Source organism: Pagrus major, chromosome 10 (genome assembly GCF_040436345.1).
Source record: "Pagrus major chromosome 10, Pma_NU_1.0".
In the NCBI taxonomy this organism is placed as follows: Eukaryota; Metazoa; Chordata; class Actinopteri; order Spariformes; family Sparidae; genus Pagrus; species Pagrus major.
In genome coordinates, this window is record NC_133224.1 from 18051153 (window position 1) to 18074110 (window position 22958).

The 22958-nt window shown below is 39.0% G+C and overlaps 1 protein-coding gene across 2 annotated transcripts in view; it reads right to left on the bottom strand.

The window, feature by feature from the left end:
* The window catches only part of nrxn2b (neurexin 2b), a 571134-nt gene that overhangs the window by 414016 nt on the left and 134160 nt on the right, over positions 1-22958 (bottom strand). For both annotated transcript variants that reach the window (XM_073475282.1, XM_073475281.1), the window contains exon 4: positions 21983-22000. In XM_073475282.1, coding sequence (XP_073331383.1) covers positions 21983-22000 — 18 coding nt within the window. The remainder of the gene's footprint in view (positions 1-21982; positions 22001-22958) is intronic.

Consider the following 22958-nt stretch of genomic DNA (forward strand, 5'->3'; position numbering starts at 1 on the left):
GTAAAAGGTAATTGCGCTAACACAAAATGACTAACAAAATGCTGACTTTGAAAAGGGGATTCCCCAAATGTAAAAAGCTCCGACCCAGAAGAGCCTCCAGCTAAAATACATGGCAATGAGCTCACCACCTCTGAGTCAGGAGTGAATAGACTGAAAGACCCCACATCAAAATCCACTCTCTAAATATTACAGCATTGTTGTTGAGGAACAAAACAAGAGAAAAATACAAAACTCAAGCATGTAATATCGAGTCTTTGATTTCTCTCTTTGGTTGTCTCCCTTGGCTTTGTCAAGTTTCTTTGTGTAACACTACAAGATATTTGTATTTCATGCTATTGATGTTTCTGTCGAAGTGTTGTTAATAAATAAAGACAATGGTAAAACTGGCATTATGTTGGATTTCCTCTGAAATTAGTGAGATTAAGACCAGCAGCACATTGTTTTAGAGCTCATTATTTCCATTCTTTTGATGTCCAGTGTTCATTATTTTGTATTATCCTTCACATAGTCACATATTCTGTTTCATTGTATTGCAATGTGTCTATATTTTGAGGGTGAAAACCTCCATTCTCAGCTTATTTATACAGCCTGCTATACTTCTATTTCACTCCAAGGAGTAAGGGGGAAAATAAAAGGGAATTTATTAAAAGAAGCCCTGCCATCAGCCGGGAGGTTGACATGTTGTTCACAATCAGCGCAGAGGCTTCGGATTCAGCCTCTCTCTTCCTAGACAGGTTGATTACAACCTGTTTAGAATGGTGATTACATAGAAAACGGGGATAACCAAAAGGTGGATGAGTGGAGTCAAAATGTGTGTGTGTGTGTGTGTGTGTGTGTGTGTGTGTGTGTGTGTGTGTGTGTGTGTGTGTGTGTTTGTGCGTCCTTTTTGAACATACTAAAAAGAGCTAGTGTTTCATCGTATTTCTTTTAGTATTTAGTATTGTGTTTTTTATTTAAAGTGTGAATAACAATTAATGAAATGCTTACAGCTCAGTAAAGAAAAAGTGCCTGTAAGACCCTTTTTGAAGGTCCAGATTTTGAAGCTGTGAACATTTTCATTTCTTTTCTTTTTTTTCTTTTTTTTTATGTATCAGAAGAAATAGGAACAAGGTCAATACTGCATATTTCTGGGACATCGAAGGCATGTTGGACCTTCTGTGATAAAGAAGAAAGACAGTATGATGATTAATTGATACCCTTTAAATTCCCTACATCAAGTTTCAACAATTCTGTACAATTGTGCAAGTTCCTCAACATTAAAATTCTAAACTTCCTTATCAGTTGCACTGGGTACTTTGCACACACAGTATTTCTAGCTGTATGATATGTGTACCTAAATATAAATGTGCTGCCAGCTAGAAAAATATGAACCTAAAACCAAATATGTATTTGTGACCACAACAGCAGTATAAAAAACAGAAATACCACCCACTCTGTAAGAGCATAATGGCCTGGTGCTGACAGCCACAAACTGTCAAATCCAACTCAGTGTAGCCTGATTAGCTTCAGTGGTGATGCTAACTGACACTAATGGTGTCTCCTCTGCCTCACCATTTAGCAACAAAAACAAATGAGATGGAGTATGATGAAACTTTAATTGCGGCACTATACAGAAAATCCTACCTGCTTCCTGCAATATTGTGCATGGCACAGGATTGGGCAGCATTGTAATGTGAATGTATAATTCATAATATAGATGACAATCATACTAATTACAACTGCCTATAATAAAAAGAGCAACAAAGATTGCATCACCTCAGCAGAAGGGGTGGCAATGGCCCCAGAGGTACATCTGCATTATTTATGTCTATCTATGTATACACCAAGTATTTGATTAAATAAGTGTTATTGTATTACAAACAAATTCAACGTGTCATTCGTACATCACAAGTCCATATCATTCGACACGTTTGACATTAAACTATCTAGTGAAGATTCATTATACCTTTACCTCTCTATCTGCTGCACATCATTTTACTGAAAATCATGTAAATTGTAAATAAAATGTCGACAATTAATTATATTTTGGACATCTGGGAGTCACAACATAAGTCTCCACAGAACAAAATCCCAGAAATGTGTCCATTGCTATTCACTGTGCATTCTCAAACGCAATGAAAATCGGGCAAAAAAGGTGCAAATGTGACTGTCTCTACACCATCCACACAACCGAACCCCCTCCTCCCTGTACACACACAAATACACACCAACAACACTCGCAATCCCACATCAGAGGCCCCACAGTCATACAATGATGAAGATGTTGTGTAAGTCGAATGGAAGGTCGTCCACTCTTATGCTCATTAAACCATGTTACACAGTAAGGGCTGTTTGTCACCGAGGCCCCTGTGAATCAGAGCAGTCCTTGGTTACACCCTCAGGCATTTATCAAAGGTTCCTCGTGGGTGGCACAGTGTCCTTCAGACAGAATTCATTCTAAAGGGCGCAATGCACAGTAGAGGTCAACAGCAGCTATCTCCATGCATTGTGCAGTTTACTAGAATAAGTTACCTGAAAACACAGATTAAGAAAACATGTCTTAAGAGTTAGCTGCAGTGAAACTGCAAACAAAATCCTGCACATGAACAAAAGGATAGGAAAAGGGATTTCTGAATTTTATCATTTTGAATAATAAAAAGGTAGTAAAAATAACACCTCGTACTGTGTAGTTTAAACATTTCATTGCACTTATCCTCGTTTTTGTTTTTTTATTTTACTTACAAGGAGTTTGATGTATACTCAGCAGTTCTTCTAAACAACAGCACACTGAGCTGTGTCTTGCAGCAAGAAACAACTTTGAGTGAATGGGGATATAAATTTGGTTAAAAGTGGTTTGAACTGGTTTAATTTGGGGGTTTTCTTGGTCAAAATCTCCAATAACAAAAAAAATGCTTTTTTCCCCCTATAACTATATAACAAGTAAAAAAATGTACATATTTCAACTTCAAGCTTTTGCAAACTGGTTCCCAGTTGGCTTAAACAGACAAACACCAAACTCCCAAACACCAAACTGACATGAAAGTTGTCACCACTTATACATTGTTTGATTGGTCTTCTTGTAAGCTGTGGTAACATGACACAACCGAGTTTAGATATTTAACATTGAAGCACTGTCATCACAGTCAGATTTTGGCATTTATATGGACTTATTTTGTTCAACCGCTGACAGCCATACCAATCTGAGTGCATATCAAAAAGCTCTACAGGACTGGGAACATGTCGATCCAGCAAGTTAGCTTCCCTACACAATCAAATCAAACAAGTGACTTACTGGGAAAGGACAGAGATTATTATTTTGTTTTCTTCTTCTTCTTTTTATTACTGGCAACTCTAACAGGAAGGGGACACAAACACCTGTCAGCATTCTACATGACATCCTGGCCTGTTTTGAATTCCAGTCAAGGCAGTGATGGGGCCGGAGCAAAATGGAGCTATATTGCTGTCAGAGGCTGTCAATGCTTTAATAACTGAGAGCTTCTATGCCATTCTCGCACACTGACAGGAATGCAGATATTTCCTTTGTCTGTTATTTTGTCCCCATGTCTGCTTTTCTTTCTCTTGCCCCTCCTTTCTCCAATGCCACCATCCGCACCTCTCCATCATCCTTTCTCTTCTTGCCCAACCCAACTTGGAGTCCTTTGACATGAATCGAATAAATATTTCTGGTATGGACCGATTCAGTGTTTTTTCGCTCCCTTCCCCACTCTGTCTTTCTCATTCCCAACTTTTGTTTCAGCTTTTTCTAAACTACCCCTTCCATCACTAATCACTCACTCTCTTTTCTCCCAATCGCTTCATGTCCCTCCCTTATTTTCCTCTCTCCCCTGCCCACCTTGCTTTCTCTTGCTCTCTTCTGATCTGTGAGGCTGCTCATGTCTCTCAAGTCACCCTAATCTTACAACATCAGCTCTGTAATGCGTCTCATTATGAGCGGTGGGCATGGCAATCAGAGTTATAAACCCTCGCTCTCCTCCAACCCTCGTCTCTCTTAAATCCACTTTAATTCTAGCTCCTGAGTGCTGCACGGGGATGGGGGTGGGTTATAAGTATTCAAGGCCAAGACTCCGGTACAATTCAATTCGCACACACACACTTCAGCTACACGCTAACACACACTAGCCATTCCTAGCATACCCTGACGCTGATAAAGATAAAGATGCCATTGGAGCAACTCCTTGAAAATACGGATTATGGCTTATAAGTAGATCTGCATCCTTCACACCTCAAAATAAGGTGACTTCCTATTTCTTGTGCTGTGAAAAACAGACTGCCTGGGATTTACACATTCGGATAAGAAAAGCTCACAGCCACTAACAATGTCTTAAGCAATTGCTGATGTTCTGCAGGCTGTTAACCACAGGCACATTTTAATTGAATTATCCTATCTTTGTTTTTTTTAGCATCCACAGCCCTCCATATGGCTCATTCTCCCATGTGACAAAAGGTAAATAAAGCTTTCAGTATGTACGTAGTGCATGTGTGTGTGTTTCACTGTCTTCATCTCCAAGAGCTAGTGCTAATTAGAAGACACATGAAAGGACAAAACAGTAGAAAGTAGAAACAATAGAATAACCATAAAGGGAAAAGAAAATGTGTGAATGCGTAAGCGTGTGGGTTTTTTGTACGATGCATGTGTGTGTGTGTGTCTGCTTGTCAGATGGCCAATGCCATCACTGTGTTATACAGGGAAGACAACCACATACTTGTACACTAATTGCATTTCTGTGTCACCTTTTGTTATTTTGAAAATGCAATATATCCCTGTATGCATGGCCACATTGCTTGCAAATTATTGTGAATGCATCAAAGTTTGAGGAAAAATTGAGGGTGCTTACTTAAACTCAAGATCTTAGATGTGGCTTTGCTCTGGTGCTTGATAAAATGGCAAATCCTCCGCCTGAATCATTTTTTTATGAAATAAAAGGTCCAGAGATTGGATATTGAATATTCTCCTTACTTACTTAATGCTGCAGTATGGAAGGGTGTTTATGTTACATTACAATATAATCTTACTGATAATGTTCATATGATATCGGTAGTCATCACATAGCAGCAACAATGTTAGTTAAATTATGATCAAATCATTAATTAATTAAACTATTATTAAATATCCAGTCACAGCAACTGTAATGGTCAGAAGCTAATGGTCAATGGCATTCTGTATTTGACAGATCAGACGGGCTGTAACACACTGTTCAAGTTTAGCCAGTCGGTTTTTTGGGGGGTTTTTTTTGGGAATAAGTATATTAAATACATAAAGTCTGACAGTCCTGAGCTCAATCAAATCTGTCAGGACGTTTTTATTTGACTGTTGGTAAAAGTCCAAATTCCATGTTTCACACACTGCCATCTTGTTCCACTAATCAGTGAAATGAAACCTGTGGACTGTGGCTGAGCACATGCAGCCTGCACAGATTTCTCCCTTGCCTGCACGTCAGCGAGCAGATACCGATCCCTCTGAACAGCTGTCTAGATGGTTATGGTGGTTAGTGGTTATGTGAGTCGGCATCATGATATCACATATCTGATTTCATGCATATCAGGCTACAACATCATAAGATCTTATATATAGTTATTGAGCTATTATTTATAATTTGGGGTGTAGTGATAAATATTGCGATTGCCAAGCCCTTCAGCACCCACAGAGCTGGAGCCTGTGTCGAGTTCATTCATTCAGTGGCTGTAATTATGTTTTATTTAGAAGGTCTAAAAAAAAAGATTTGGTCACATTTCCATCATTTATTTTTCATTTGCAATACTGTAAACATATTGTGTTGAAATGTTGAGTGGAGGGTATTATAGTTTTTAAATTTAACACTGTCCCTTTTAAAAATTTAACCTGGGTAAAAATGCCCATTCCTAATTTGGAGACATTTGTGTCATTCTTCCTACTTTGTGATTGATACAGGTATCTAATAATTAACTCAAACAGAGTATTCAGTGAGGTGTAAATACAGACTCAGCGAAGTTAAAGAGGTTAAACTCAAAATGAAGGTGTTTTGCCAATTGAAACCACAAATAACTATCAGGGGTGGGCAATATGAAATAAAATTTAGATCACAGTATTAGTTTTTTGGGGGGTTTTTGTTATATAAAATAAAATAAAATATTGTATTGAATAAAAGATATACTCCACTCAAACATTATTATCATTTTATTCTATTGTCAATGTAATGGAACATATATCAAAAAAAAAGAAAAGAAAATCTTATTGGTTTAAAATAGGAATAAAAGTAGGTGTAGGCCCATTTGTGTTTAGAGGGGAGTTGCCTGCCTGATAATATAGGTTTTATTAAATGCAATGTGATTAATTCTCAGATTTAGACAAGGGGAAGGATTAGGAATCTGGGCAAAAAAACCAAACTATACTGAGGCAAGAAAGTACAACAGTCAGTGTAACATGGGGCTTGTCCATCAAGTATTTACATATGGCACCAACAAACAAAGGATCACGGATTATTGCAATACTGCTGTGTACGTTCCTTGTCCTCATTGAAAAATGGTGAGTGCACACATATGAGAGATTCTCGGTTGTTGTGGGGACATTTACAACAAAACTAAAGTAAATCTGCTTGGGACGAACTTCCTCTGAAGGTGGGAGTAGATAAAGACATTTGTGGTGGATCTTGCAGACAGAGAGACTGGGGTGCTTTGTTAACTTCCTCCCGTTTGTATTACTGACGGGCATTAGCAAGGAATACAGTCTAGTTCTATGAGTACGTGTTTAGCCCTTTAACTACATAATATCACCACCAAATTATTTTTATTACGCTAAAAGTAATAAATCCTGCAAAATCCATGTTGTAGCAGAACGTGACGTGACACCTGTGATGAAACTTTCTGAATATCTGGTGACTATATTAAATATATTAAGAGGAATAGTCAACCTGGTAAATTAATCTATCAGACAACATTGTACTGTTCTGTACTGTATTGTGTCTTCATCTGTCAAGATCTCAGTTTTCTGGCCTTTGTCTTCCTCAACCTCACCTAGTCTTGGTTACACGGACTCCATGTCTCTTCACCTTTTCTGTGAGCTGGCAGTTTGTTTTATTTTGTTCTACCCTGTTAAGTCTATTTGCTCATCTAGTTTTTTTGTTATGTGTTGTAACAGAGGAAAACATTTCTTAAATAATATATCTGTAAAAAACAAACAAACAGCACAGACTATAAAATGTGCACAGATGAGTGTTTTTCATTTCCTCACCTCCTGGGCTCTGTAGATTTTGAAAAACTGACATGAAAGTACAGCCCACTTTATCTGCAGTGACACAACAGAAATGTAAAAATGCAGGAGGTACACAATGAGGTTGTGAAGATGAGAAGTGTTGCATAACCGTCTCATCCACATTATTTTTTTAAAATAAAATTAAATGTGAGCTTTATGGTAAAGTGAGAGGAAATTTAAGACAGAGATGGTGAAAAAATACATGACTGAACCAAAACTCCATCCAGACCACACACTGTTACCTTTTATGTCTTGGATTTTGTTGTAGCAGCAGGTGTCATGTTTCAGCATCAAGTAGATGGCTGTATATAGTCAATCAATAGTAACATAACAGTAAGAGATTAAACTGCAGGCTGAATGCATTTCTTATGTTTCGTTTACAGTTTTTTTGCTTGGTTATTGAGTCGTATGTCTATAAAAAGATCAAGATCTCCACTGTTGAACATTTCTAAGTTGGATGTCGCACATGCAATACGTTGCATTGTATTTGATCAGTCTCCCCACTGTGCAACTCAAAATGTTGTTTGATCCTGCTCAAAGAGTTTCCATTCCAAATGCACAGACAGACATACACACATTAATTCACACAGACACAGACACACACACACACACACACACAGACACACAGACACACAGACACACAGACACACACACACACACACACACACACACACACACACACACACACACAGGTCAGAGGACAAAGTACAAAGGAGGAGTGGAAGACAGTCAGATGAATGATGATGGTTTTCTGTCAAGCACATATTTTTTTGAGCAAAGTGAACAAATGTCATTCTATGGAAAACAGGAGCTGTCGTGCTGTCTTAGTAGGCACTGGCAGGATGACGCACTTTTATGATGTCATATGTCCTCTGGAACAGATTGGATTTAATTGGTCGGTCGTTTCACAGCCGCATGCCTCTTTTTAACAAGCCCATCTATCAATCACACACACACACACACACATGCGCGCGTGCGCACACACACACACACACACACACACACACACACACACAGGTTCTAGTAAAAACTCAATCATCTCTGCTGCAGAGTGGAATATACTTCGCCTCTCACTACACTCAATGACATACACAAAATTTTGTGTGAGTGATTCCTATCAAAATGTACGATGACTCTTCGGTGGAGCACACACTTACCAACATAAATTACAAATTCTGTCCCTCTCTCCATAAACACACACTTTCTCACAGCTTTTGGCCCTTTTGTTCTCACAATGTTCGCTGAGGCCCTTACAACACTGTGCAGCAATATATCAACCTTAGCCTCATAGCCTGGCTGTGTCCTACCCCAGAGCAAACCCTATGTTCTCCTGGTTTGCAGGCCGTAGTAGCACTGATAACACTCAGGGTCTACCGGCCCCCATTTATCACCTACAAGTACCAGCTCACTGGATGCTTTGCTACACAGCTTCACCACAGCACTGCTGAGGAAAAGCTGAAGGAATTGGGAGTGTATTTATATAATTGTCTTTCCCATGGTTGTTTAGCTTAGCCTTAAAGTAAGCAGAGAGAGCACTTACAACTGAATTATCATGGAGATCTATGCTAACTCCTTAGCGATAGATAGCACTTCCTGCCCTCCAGTTTCTGAAGAAGACAGCCTGCGGTCGTTCACATCATGTCAGAAGTCTTAACCAGCACATTTATTACTCTCTACCTTAGCAAAATAAAATGCAGAACATGTATTGTTATAAGTGTGAATTAACTTGTGAATGTTCTTCTGTGTATTTCCATGAGATAAACAATTTATGATAGCCAGGTTAATGGAGTGAATGCACTCATTGATTCTAAGACTCAGTTTCAACTCCTTGCATGCACGTGAATTAGTCAATGTTGAGGGGTTAACAGTCAACAAGGAAGAAAATGAAAGCAAACTTGTGTCATGTCATGTGTCTGTTTTCCCCAAAAAAAGCCGGTGTATTACTTTAGATATGTTTGGACAATAAACTGTTGACGGTGACCATTCACTGAATACTTCTCAAATAGAGATGTATGGAGAAGGGAGGGGCTGCGATGAAATCTTGTGCCAGCCGCTGACATCAAAACATCCATCCAGCAAATATTCACACTCTGTGTGAGACCACAAACCAGGAAACCAGGGTCCTATCAAATTCCAGCTAGTCCGCCATAAAACAGTAGAGCAGCGATGCAGCAGCCTCAGCCACACTACAAACTAGGCTCCTGGCCCTTGTACTGGTGGCTGTGGAGTTCATTTCTGTTGGTTTATGAGATGGGATGTGACATAAACCTAGCTGCTGAGATGGTGGAATACATTTTTTTTTTTTAAAAACCCATTGTGTCTAATCATACAAGGTAATAGAGATGGGCTGCACAGTACTAAAGAAGTGTAAGAAGTGCAAAGTCCAACTCTCAAACTTTGCCAAAATGGTTTACTTGCAGTAGAAAAGGCAAAAACATACAAACTGACCCTGAAGTTATATCTATAGTATATAATATGTGGCATCGTCGGTTCACTTGAAACACACACCATAGTAGTTTAAGCTTCTAACCTGATAAACACATCTCCACCATTGTACTTACAGTAACTGGTTACTTAAAAAACAGCATTACCACGATATTCTTATACCAGTGTAACACCAAGTTTTTCTATAGACTGTAAGTTCTAACATGCTAGTCATCAAAAACATTGCATTTATCTGAGTAATGAAAACTGTGATTTAATAAACCATGAATCTCAGGGCCATGTTTATTCCAAATGAAAGGATATAAAGCAGACACACAGCACTAATGTGTGTAATCAAACTCTAAGCAGTGGAACCAGCAGCCATCATAAAAGACTAAAAAGCTGTTTGTGTAGCATGACAGAACATATACAGTTTATATTCACATGCCAGTTTATTACATGCCTGAATTGCTGAAAATACTACAGACAACAGTTACTGTAAGCTGTTGCTAATCTACTTAAGTTCAGATAATTTAAAATATTTGCTTTATGTGTGCATCTGCTTAGTTGTGCTGATGCTGTAGTGGGGCAGTAGTTTTTAATTAAAAGTACTCGTGTATGTGCTTTGCTCATTGAAAACTGTATGCGTCCTGCCATGAGTGTGTGTGTGTTGGTTCATATCCAGACAGGTTGATTCATGGGCCTCATCCCTCCTATTGGGTTCCCTATCGATCAGGCAGGCTGTGGGCTGCTGCTGACTGTGGCCTGGGAACCACAGAGCAGTTATCACTAACAGATACACAGTGGCTGCGGCGTGCTGGGATACCTGGGCCCCGAGGCTTCACACAGGAGTTGGGGTGAGAATGGGTGTGTTGACACCTATTTCTGCCTTTAAACAGCGTGGGAAACCACAGTGAAATTATGCACTGATTAGAGTAGGAGCGATATCACAGGCAATCAGGTTGTTTATTGACATCAATCAGGAAATGAGGGTGTTGCTAAATTAAAACAGTTGGGCAGGGAAATAAAATGTAAAATAAATGATAAAACCTAAACCTACAAAACTGTTTCTTTTTCCCCAGTACACAACAATAGCAGGTCAATTGTTTCTACAATAGCCTGACTGTTGACATTAGACATACCGAGGTTTCATTTATTTGACAAATGATACTGTTTATGTTTAAAACGCTACACCTAGAGCAAAAGATCTTTATCTCAGTGTTTCTATAATAGTTATAATCCTTATTCCATCAGGGCAACTCATGTGTTTTTGTCTAGAATGCAGCCTTTCTGTGTCAATATTTTTCTAAGTAACAAAAACGATCTTTTCATTTCTGTCTGTGCAGTCGAAAAAGGACAGATTCTGATATTTACATGAGCACAAGTCAGGTCATATCTCTGCTGGCAATATATGCAATCTGATACCAGTCTTTGAGCTTCTGGCATATTTCGCTGATTCACAAACACACTTTATTTTTTATTTATCTTATATATATATATACTAAGCTCTGTGTCTGCACTGCACTGCACTGCTGTGTTATTCTTTAAGTTTGCACGCACACACACACACACACACACACACACACACACACACACACACACTAGTGAAATTCAAGTCCATTGATTTAGATACAAAATGCTTTCAGACCTGCTTAAATCACCTAGTTAATGCCGAACACAAATTTGCTGTAGTCTTGTTTGGTATCACTTGCATGGGATAAGAAGGATCCCACACAAAATCTATACTTAAAATGTGGGCACCTGAGGCATTCAGACCAGGTGGAGGCAACGTTTTCTAGAGCGAAGTTCATGTGATAAAGTAGCGTAGAAATGAAAGAATAAATAAATCAATTGAAATTTGCAATCTAATAAATTTCATCATTATTAAAATCATTATTTTGAGTTTATTTGTGTGTATGATGTTTTGCAAGCTACACTGTGACCTCTAATATGTCAATTAAGTGTTTATTTATTATTTTAATTGATTTTATTTATTAAATTAAATTTTGAGGGTTTTTTTTGCTTTGCTTTTGTGATCTGTTAAGTACGTTTCAAGTGTTTCAATATGAGCCCCTTTAAGTCTTTTCCATCATTGATTAGCTTTTTTTACATGTGATGTCCCGTCAATGATGACATAGATACATTATGTATACTTATGAATACACATCTGAGTGCTAGAGTATATGTAGCTACAGCCTTGGTAATTGTCCACTGTGTAATTATGAAACATGAGAAACAATGTAACAGACAGTGAACTTGCGGTTATTTTCCTCGTCTGTCTGAAGACTGGTAAACAGACGAACCAAGCAGTGGGAATCAGGCTTCTATTGGTACACATTCACAATGGCTAAGATAACATGTCTTTAAATGCTCTCTACCATTTATAATTATTGAAGCAAACCGTGTGTACTCAGAGCTTAGCAAAACTGACACAAAGAGTGTTTCTCTGCATACAGACTCCTTCACGGTTGGAGAAACTCCACATTGAATGTCCAAATTAGAGAAGAATTACAAAGAAATATGTCAAGGCAGTTGAGTGGGTTTTTAAAGGCTTTGGAGCACAAGCATGATGAAAAACCATTTAAGATTCAAAAAGTTGGCATTTTTTGCCAGTTATTTTCCTCTGTCTTGTGTTTAAGGAATTAATTATGAATTAAGAGTGCAACAGTTTTTTGCTTCTTGTATTATCTATGTATGCTTAAGTGTCAGAAGAAAGTGTTGTCAATATTTACCAGTGTTTAAATAAACAAACCTGGAAGGTTTACATGCATTTCATTAATATTTACTTTCAGGTTTTGAAGCTACTGCAGAGTCTTATTGGGATATGTACATGTGTTACGATTACTAAAAACATGTATCAGCCAGGACTGTCTACAAAAAGCCAAAAATGAACAATCTGTGTCATGCATCACATAAGGTGCCTGACAAAGCTCCCACAAAGTCAATGTAGCTGTTAAAAAACATGTGTAACTCTGCTCAAAGACTGTTTGTCCACGCTCTGCCTTTCTTCTCAGCTGAATTTACATCACTTTTCTTTTCATTTCCTTCATCAAGACTTCAGTCATAATGTTATCACAGGACTCAATTAAAGCTAATTCATATGAAGCTGAAAAAAGGACATGATCGCGCACTGTCACAGACACACTTATCTCTACACAGTGCTGCTGTGCAGAGTTCACAGGTGTGTGCACACAGTCGATTAAAGTCTGCAGGAGTGGACAGTTTGCTGCTGACTTTCCGTCTGTAATCGCCTCCCTCAGACCCACAGTCACACGGTCGTGACTCTGAGGAAAAAACAGGTAAGTGTTGGGTCTCCATGAGTGCATATGTGAGAGAGAGAGAGACAGTGGAGACAAATTCATCATGGCCTTAAACTCACCTGATCTGATGAATGAAATATCAATATATGACCAAAACCAATGTATCTCTACCAGAGATGGTGTAAACAAGGCCATTGATGATATCAATATGATATTTCATAAGGAAGCTATTAAAGCTGACCTCATCAAACAAAAACAGAAGCCTGTTAAAAGGCAAAACGCTGATAAATGGTTTGATCAAGAATGCAAGACCATCAGAAAAGACCTGAGAAAAATAGCAAATGAAAAACATTGCCAACCAAACAACTCAGCCTTACGCATTAGATACAATGAAATTTTAAGGAAATATAAATGTACATTTAGGAACAAAAAACAAAATTACACCCACATGAAACTTGAAGATATTGAGAATGCCATTAATCAAAATCAATTCTGGGATATGTGGAACAAGTTCAACACAAAGCAACAGACATTACCCATCTTAAATGGTGACATCTGGAGAGCACATTTTGAAAATCTGTACAAAGACATACCAATAAATCAAATCAATTCAGATCAGTGTATTATACAAGAAAAACTCCAAACATTAGAAGAAACGATTAAAGACAACCAAAACCCCCTTGATTTCCCAATTACTTGGGAAGAATTGACCACACAGACAAAATCTCTCCAGCCGAGGAAAGCTTGTGGTCCAGATAGCATTAAAAATGAAATGCTCAAATGCAGCACCCCAGAGATGGGTGAGGGTGCAGTGTTAAAGCTGTTCAATATTCTATTATAGTCGGGATGTTTTCCTGACATCTGGTGCAAAGGGCTCATTTCCCCCATTCATAAGAGTGGGGACAAATCAGACCCTAATAACTACCGTGGCATCTGTGTCAGCAGCTATCTAGGTAAATTATTCTGTAGTATTCTAAATAAAAGAATACTAGATTTCCTTGAGGAACACTCCATCTTGAGTAAAAGTCAAATCCGCTCCCTCCCAAAACACCGCATCACCAACCATGTATATACCCTTCACACTTTAATTAACAAACATGTACACCAAACAAAAAATGGTAAGATATTCACTTGTTTCATTGATTTCAAGAAAGCTTTCGACTCTATTTGGCATGAAGGGCCCTATTACAGGCTTCTACACTGTGGTATAGGGGGCAAAATGTACGATCTGGTTAAATCAATGTATTTGGAAAATATGTGTGCTGTTAAAATTGGAGACAAACAAACTGAATTCTTCACCCAGAGATGAGGTGTATGCCAGGGTTGCAATTTAAGTCCGACTTTATCTAATGTGTATATAAATGAACTTGCTGTTGAGTTAGATCAATGTGATGCTCCTGGCCTCTCCCTCCTAGATAGAGAGGTGAAGTATCTGTTTTATACAATTTCCAAATTCCAGTCAACATCTGGCTTAAAATATTTGATAGTGTCATCCAGCCCATTGCACTGTACGGTAGTGAAGTCTGGGGTCCACTCAGTCATCAGAGCTATACCCGTTGGGACAAACATCCAACAGAGTCTTTACATGCAGAATTCTGCAGACACATTTTACACGTATACAGAAACACACCAACAAATGCATGTAGAGCAGAATTAGGCAGATACCCACTGATAATTAACATTCAAAAGAGAACGCTCAACTTTTTTAACCACCTGAAATCCAGCCCCCGAGACACCCTCCACTCCAAAGCCCTCCAAACTCAAGAGCTGAGCCCAGAAAAGAGTCCCCTATGTCAGATGGTACTGAGGCTAACTGCCCCCTCTCAGACACAGTCTGACCAGCCGCACAACAACACTGCTCTCCAAACACCAATCAGAGTAAAGCAAATTATAACACAATGTAAAGAAACCTAACTGGAACATTGGAAAGAAGAAACTAAAAGCCAAAGTAGATTAGAATGTTATCTAGCCCTAAAAAGAAATTATGAATTAGCAGAATATCTCTCTACTGTCAGAGATAGAAAGCAGAGACAGATCCTCACCAAGTACAGGCTCAGTGATCACAAACCGACAATCTAAACAGGAAGACACAAACAATCATGGCAACCAAAAGAAAATAGAACATGTGGTCACTGCTCGACAGGTGAGGTTGAGACAGAGATGCACTTTCTCCTACACACACGCAGGCACACGCACACACACATTGTATATACTGTATATATAATTAATGTAAATAAATCTTGGTGTTGTGTTTGTGTTGTTATTTGTTATGTTCCGTCCGAATGTTTGGACAAGTTGTGTTTTGATGCTTTGGCAACATTGTTGTAAAACTTTCATGCCAATAAAGCCACTTTGAATTGAATTGAATTGAATTGAATTGAATTGAATTGAATTGAATTGAATTGAATTGAGAGAGAGAGAGAGAGAGAGAGAGAGAGAGAGAGAGAGAGAGAGAGAGAGAGAGAGGCAACAATGTCATGGACATGTCTGCCCGCAAAAAAGCACTTCATGGTTTTATAGTTAACATTACTATTAGGATCCGGTTAACATCAAAGTACAGGGAAAATAATCTTTTTTTTTTTTTTTTTTTTTTTTTTCGTTGTGTAACTCTCTTTTAATTGAGAGAATAGATACCTGGCATATCTCAGGCCGCAGTAAATAAATAGTCTTTTAACACAAACTATGCAAATCTGTCCTCATGTGGTGATGTGTCTTATCTGCTGCTTGCAGTTTGCACTCACAGCATCACATATATCAAAAAACGGAAAGAATGTAATCAAGTTAGGGAATGAATATAATCAATTTATAGTCAAAGTGAAAGTGCACTGATATGTGTGTGTGTGATAGTGTGTTAATGTATGCCATTGGCCCTGGGCAGTATCCAGCACCAGCTGTTGGTAATAAGCTGTGGCTGTTAAGGAACGCTCCCTGTAAGCTTTGAAGCTACAGGGCACCGAGGCCCATCTACAGCAGTGGCCTGCCCCGATACTTAGCAAACACCCCTGCTGCTCCCATAATATAACCACATTAATCTACACTTTTTTCCTCTCACATGCCAGCTCCTTCTCTACCCCCTCATGGAGTCAAATCAACCTAATAGATCTGCAATGAGCCTGCCGAGCATTGTAATGAAGCTCAGCCTTGGGCTGGACACAAACGCCAAAGGACATTGTGTGAATGGATGCCAAGGAGGAAATATGAGCAGAGATAGGATGTTTTTGTGTTGCTTGAAACATTTGGAGGATTAGCTGAAAGGTTAGTTTGAGATGCAAGGATAAATTGTATGCCTGTGTGCCTCACGATGCTGCAATTGTGTCTTGCAAGAGTGAATGCGCACATTGCTTTCACATTGCATGCATAACAAACAAAAACAACTCTTATACACCAAGCCTTCCTCCATGACGTGCCTTGTTCTCCCCAAATCTTTCATCTCTGTGCACTGTTTTTCCCTGAGTTTTTCTCTTATATGTCTTTATATTCACACTCCTACACTCACTCTCACTACTTTCCTTTGAGAAGCAGCTTTTCCTCACAGCGTACAGTATGTCATACCCTTATTGCAAGTTCAAGAATCTTCAGATTCAACTTTATTTCCACTTCGGCTCATATTGCATGCAGTGTTCTGTAGTTAGTGACATAGTCTTTCAAGAAGCCTGAATCAAATTCTAGCTAATTAGCAAATACAAGAAGTAGTCTAAGTTTCCTCTCTGCTGTGATCTCTTAACAAGATGGAAAGATTTAGTCACGTTTTATGAGTGAAGGAAATCAAACCTGAATGTTGGGGGTCTGCGCAACTTCTCTTTGATTTGAGGATTAGAGCTATGGACTGTTCATCGCTGTCTTAACAATTACTCTGAGACTAATGGAAGTGGACGCCGTTAATCTTCACATGCTGGAACCAATGTAGATCTAGCAGTGCTCTCCATCTCTTATTCCGGGTGTGTAGTCTCACACAGCTCAAATGAATACACTAAGCTCAACAATCACACTCTCTCAACACACCATCATTTATAACAATCCAGTGCAATTTCTCAGCAGTCAAGATATTACAGTTTAATTTATTCGTTTGAGACAAGACAAGGATAAAATATAACGGCAGTAGATTTGAGTGATTGCCATGTCAGGGTTTTCTCCAGCCTCCAAAAAAGGCAGAAAGTCAGCAGAGCACTAACAGAGCTACCATCAGCAACATAAACATTTTACAAGTCAAGATTTATTGTCATTAGTGTTAATGATGTCATTTCTAAGCCCTACCACAGTCACACTGAATATACAGCCAGACATTTATGATTTTATATAGAGAACAAAAGAGAAAGAGTCAAACGTGGGATTCTTTTTCCACCTACAGTAGGAATAATATCTGTCCTGGGTGATAAAGACTGTTTTCAGACCTGAATACCTAGGTGTCAATGACATTGGGACCTATCACCTGAACCAGCTTCAGCCAGAAAGAAATGATAACAGTAAGAACAAGGAAAGCATCCTTTACATCCCCAATCCACAGACTGTACAGCAAAAACTGACAGACACAAAGACACAGAACTTGAAGTGGGCAGGCATAAGAAAATATAACATCCTTGTCAAAAAGAGCCTGTCAGGATATTTGTGACAGGAAAACAAGAAAGACTAAGTGTCTATTGACAATTTTAATATACTATATGATATTCATATACCAACAGAGGAACATTCTGATGAGGGAAAGAGACATTTTAAATGTAAATGTAATCCAGCTGAATCAGATCAGGATCTTTTGCAAATGTGAGATGCATATCAATGCCAGAGGAAAGGGAGCCTGTTTAATTAGACTGGTAGGCAGACAAATGAAGCCAGTGTGTTCTATTTATCTGAATCTGAACAAGGGGCTCAAATTATTATTACTTCCCCATGTTTGAGCATCATTTTACAATCTATGAATCTATACATCCATGCATTCTTCCCATTCGCCGGTCCAGGTTTCCACTATTTAAGCCAGCATTGTGTTAAGACACAGTGGAGCATAAAATGGCATAAATGGTGCCTCAAATCGAGCAAATGAGTGGTCGTTTAATTGTAGTGAGTTAAACAGGTTCCCTGTGGTAGGGGATGAGAGCCGGATGCCTTGAGTAGTAATTATCTCAGGTAGCTATCTCATTACCACCCTCCTCTAGTATGTAAATGTGGCCACAGGCTTGGTTGTTATATTGTGAAACGGCCATTTTGTTGGTCTCTTCTGAGGCTGTGCTGTTTATCACCAGGCAGGGAAAATAACTTAAGTACTAGTTGCATTTTCAGGGATAATAGAGTGTTTTGATTATATTGGTTTCCACATTTTTTGCTGATATCTGAGACTTATTCAAGTAAGTAGCTGGGTTGTAAACAGAGCCTCTGTGCGCAGCATTTTAATGATCAAGGTGATGAAAGAAAGTCATAAAATGAGAAAGTTAGGAACTATTTCAATCTTCGCAGCCAACACTTATTCATCACAAGTCGTCTCGCTTTGTCCCCCTCATCTGCATCTAAATACAGATGCACAAGGTACCCTCTTGCCCTTTCGTGTGTGCGATGCTTCAGTTTTGCCACAAAAACTTTTTGGTTAGGTTTAGGAAAAGATCTTTGATGGCTGCACATGGGACGTAAACACCAGTCTCCTAGGTGAAGGTGCTGCCACGGATGGGCTCACAACCGAGTTTCCCAACTGTGAATAAAAACATAATGCTAGACTTGGAGTGTTATGAAAAAAAAAAATAGGACTGAATTTAAAAAAAAAAGCTCCGGGCATTGACACATTCTGCGGGGGTTTGTCTGACTATTCAACATTGAGGGTGAGTGTGGAGAACAACAATATGTCCTAAAAGTGCCACCCTCCACCCAACCCAGAGCCTGAATCCCTCATTTCCTGGTCCAAATTGTAGATGTGTGGTTCACTGGGCATCCGCGATACCATGTGTGGCGAGCAGGCCAATCCCATTGCAGCCTCCGCTTGAAGAGACTTTTGCTGGCTCTGACTAGCCTGAGGTTGGCATTCAAGGGAGGGAGAGAGAAAAAAAGGAAAGAGAGATGCTAATCATCTGAGCTGAGGAGAACAAGGCTTGAGAGAGACAGAGACAGACAGAGAGATGTACACAGAAAGATGTCTGTGCTTCTGCCAATGCCATTTTTTGGAGTCAGAATGAAATTCAGCAATAGGATAAGGATCTCTGCTTGTAGTGTGCCTGCCTGCCTCTATATCTAAGGGACAACAATTACCTCTACCACTACCTGCCTCATAAGCCAGTCAGTGAAAAGAAAAACTTGACTGTCAAGAAAAACTGCAGTTAACTTCCAGACATGATATATTTTGCAAGACTGATTGTCGAGTTCTTTGACTGGGGTGGAGCTGGGTGTGACATCCGTTCCCATGTGGATTTGGACAGTCTTTATTACATTTTGACAAAACCTCAGAGGAATGATGTAAGAGTGTGCGCCAGTGTGTGCACTGCTTCAGTAAGATGTGGCAATATTTTACACAGCTGATGATGCATCTCAACACTGCATTATGCTTAGACCAATAAAAATTATGTGATAAAGATGGTCCTGCAATATGGGTCGTTAATGACTGCCACACTTCAAAATATGACTTTTGTACAGTTGATAAATGGCAATCTAATAATCTGTTTATTACACTTACACAGTTACCACCCTGCCACTAAATGCTTCTGCATACCAGTGAAGTTATAGTTTGCATCCATGTCTGTCCAGATATAAAATAGCCTCTGTAGTGAAGACTTATCACTATATTGAAATGAATGATTCCAGTGTGTAATTTTCAGTGAGAATCATGTTGTCCTCACTCACAGACTGTTTTTAAAGAGGAGTACGGAGAGGCATTCTTGAGATATCACGTTCACATGAATGGGACACCATGAGGTCACAGTGACCTTGACTTTAAACCACCACAATCTAATCAGTTCATCCTCGAGTTCAAATGGGTGTTTGTTCCGAATTTGAAGAAATTCTCTCAAGGCGTTTCTGAGATATCACACAAGAATGGGACTGTCGGACGCACATCCTGAAAACATAATGCCTCCAGCCACAGCTATTGGCGGCACAGAGGCATACAAAAAGTAATGTTTCACACCAATATCCCAATCACTGTTAACCATTGTTGCATTACTGGCCCTTCAGATAAAGTGCTACTTGCTCAATAATCGACATATGCTACAGTATATGGTGAACAAAAAAATAATATAACAATGAAACAAATATGAGCTACTCAGATAATGTATGACAACAGGGTTGTGGAATCTTTTCCAGCGGGCCTGAAAAGGTTGACTAAATGTGCACACACAAAAACGCACACATGTTTAATTTTCAGACTGACACAGAAACAGCTTGTATCTCAAAAGCAAAACTGAATTATCTTCCTCTTCCTTGCCTGGTGGTCTTAATGAAGATGAAACTCAATTTGCACTGGCCTCCCAGATCAAATTTTAATTAGTTTTTTTATTCCTTTGCCTTTTTGGATCTTGATTCTTGCAGGGTAGTAAAAGAATGGGTGTGGTATTTGAGTATTTCTTCCTACTCTGCACTGCACCCCAAGGGGGAACATGTCCCTAACGAAACCTACAGTCCCCACCCGCTTTCCAAGCTGCCTCAGACAGACAAAATGCCACATTAGTATTCAGACGACATCAGATCTGAGGGCCAAACACTCTCTGGACAAAGCTTGACAAGCAGACAAGCAGACACACACACACACACACACACACACACACACACACAGACACACAGACACACAGACACACACAGACCAAAAGCTATTTTACATATAAGGATCAGGAGACATGCTTGAATTATCAGAGTACAGAACTCTCAAGGGATGACATACACTGTGGGATTGGTTGAAAACCTTTTTATCGTGACTGTGTGAGAATGACTGCATGTTTTTCTCATTACATGCTACACATTCTGTTGTGCTGTAGATTACTATTTGCAATTCCAAATGCATAGTATGTACTGCAGCGAGACAAAGCTAATTATTAGGAGGGGAGCGATAACACTGACACATCACTAAAGCAGGAGTTGGCTGCTGCAAAGTGCTGTGAGCTAGACTTTTAAACTCTACTCATCTCATTTTCTCACTGTTTGTGTGAGGTGTTGATACGTCCCATTAGTCTGTCCATCTCTGCTCTCATCTTCCTATCTTAGTCCTATCCCTCACTCATGTCTTCCACCCCTACTGATTGCAAATGATGATGTTGATAGAAAGCTAACATGCTGTGACAAGTCAGCATATTTACAAATAAAGCCTCTGTCCGTGTTTTCATAAATGCCTTAATGGTCAAAAAAACTTGAGGCCGAGTACACAACAGCATGGAGAAAGAAATGGAGTTTGCCTATAATGTTGAATTGTCCTCTCATGAGTCACATGAATGGGAAACCCATTTTGAAATTCAGTGCCATGTGGAAGATCTAGACAAAAGAAAGTGAGGTGTTGTAGAAGTGGAAGTATGCATTATACATCTAACTTGCCAACAAAAGTCACATTTTGAAAGTCTAATAGGTGTGGTGTTTAAATCCACTTGAGGGAGCGAAAGAAAATAATTGCTGCACATACTGTAGCAGCAAGTCTTTTTTTCTGAAATCCATAACCCTAAATCTGAATCACTGCATCTGAGCCACTACATGAGTCAATGTCACAAAGTTCAGGAACTGACAAGGGATCAAATCATTGAATCATGGGCTCCTAAACTGCCTAGTCATTTATTGAAACCTTTAAAATATGCCTTTACCTTTGAAAAGAATCCAGTTTATGTGACTTGAAAAATAGGAATTTGTCTACTTAACAGTTTGAAATCACCCTTCAATATACAGTAAAAACAAATGAAAGGTAATGCAGTAGACAATACCAAATAGCTGCAGTGCATATGAAGACAGTGAAAATAAAGAAAGGGTGGCAGAGAGAACAATAACGAGTTCAGCAGTGATCAGAAAGTTCCATCGTTCATGTTGTACACCACCTGTCAGTTGTGACAGTCATTATGGCAGCAGGGTGAGTGCATATATTAAAACATACATAGGAGGCGGAAGGTACAGAGAGAAGGCCACTTACCGACTTGAGATGAGTCACCTATAGGAGAAGAAAAAGAGGAGAGAAAAGAGAAGATGAATCAGTTCAAGAGCAAAGCAAAATGTCACTTGAGTACACCTGTTCACCAAGAGATAGTCATGACAAAATGAGATATAATAACACGGGGAGAAAAAAAACAAGTCAGAATGCAATTAGCATTAGATGTCTACAAGAGTGCTATTCCACACACAAGCCTCAACACAAAGCTGCTAATTGAGATGGTGGAAGAAAACAACTACTGGGGATGTTCAGGAGGCAGCACTCATATTTTCTTTATAAAACAAGTCTTAAAAGGTCAAGAGTGGGACATCTCAGGCAACAGTGAACTTCTTGGCTTTCACTTTCCACTTCTCTCTACTCTGCAAATAACTTCTCCTAGAAACAAAACACCAGCATATCCAATCTTTTCTTTTTATAAAAAAGCAACCTAGCCAAAAGGAAGAAAAAAACCAAGGCAGGGCAAAAAGAGGGGACAACCACTTATGTAGTATATTTAAAAAACAGTAACCCAGAAATTAAATATGTAACTTTTAATAAAGAGTAATATCATCACCATGTAGACCCATATATTCAGCCTCTTGCCACCTCCTAGTAAATTTGCAAGGCACATTGACCAACGATGGTTTAGGGAGACTTTAAACCATACAGAGTTAATATCAGAGTCCCAAATAGAGAGATGAACAACATTGGAGCAAGAGGAAGAAAGAGAGGTAGGGAGGGGTAACAATTTATAAAGAAATTCAAAGGATGTCCCAATACCTCAACCCACTGATTAATAAAAGGGAGGCAGAGTCTGGCACACACTCCTTCTGGATCCCTTCCAATGTTCAATAGATAATTCAGAAAAGCAAAAAATATGTTTTAATTAGCATGCATAATTTTCATCTGAAAAATTGATCCGTGCTGCCAGGTCAAATTCCTAATTAAAGATTGGAGTTGCTATATCAGTTGGCAGGTG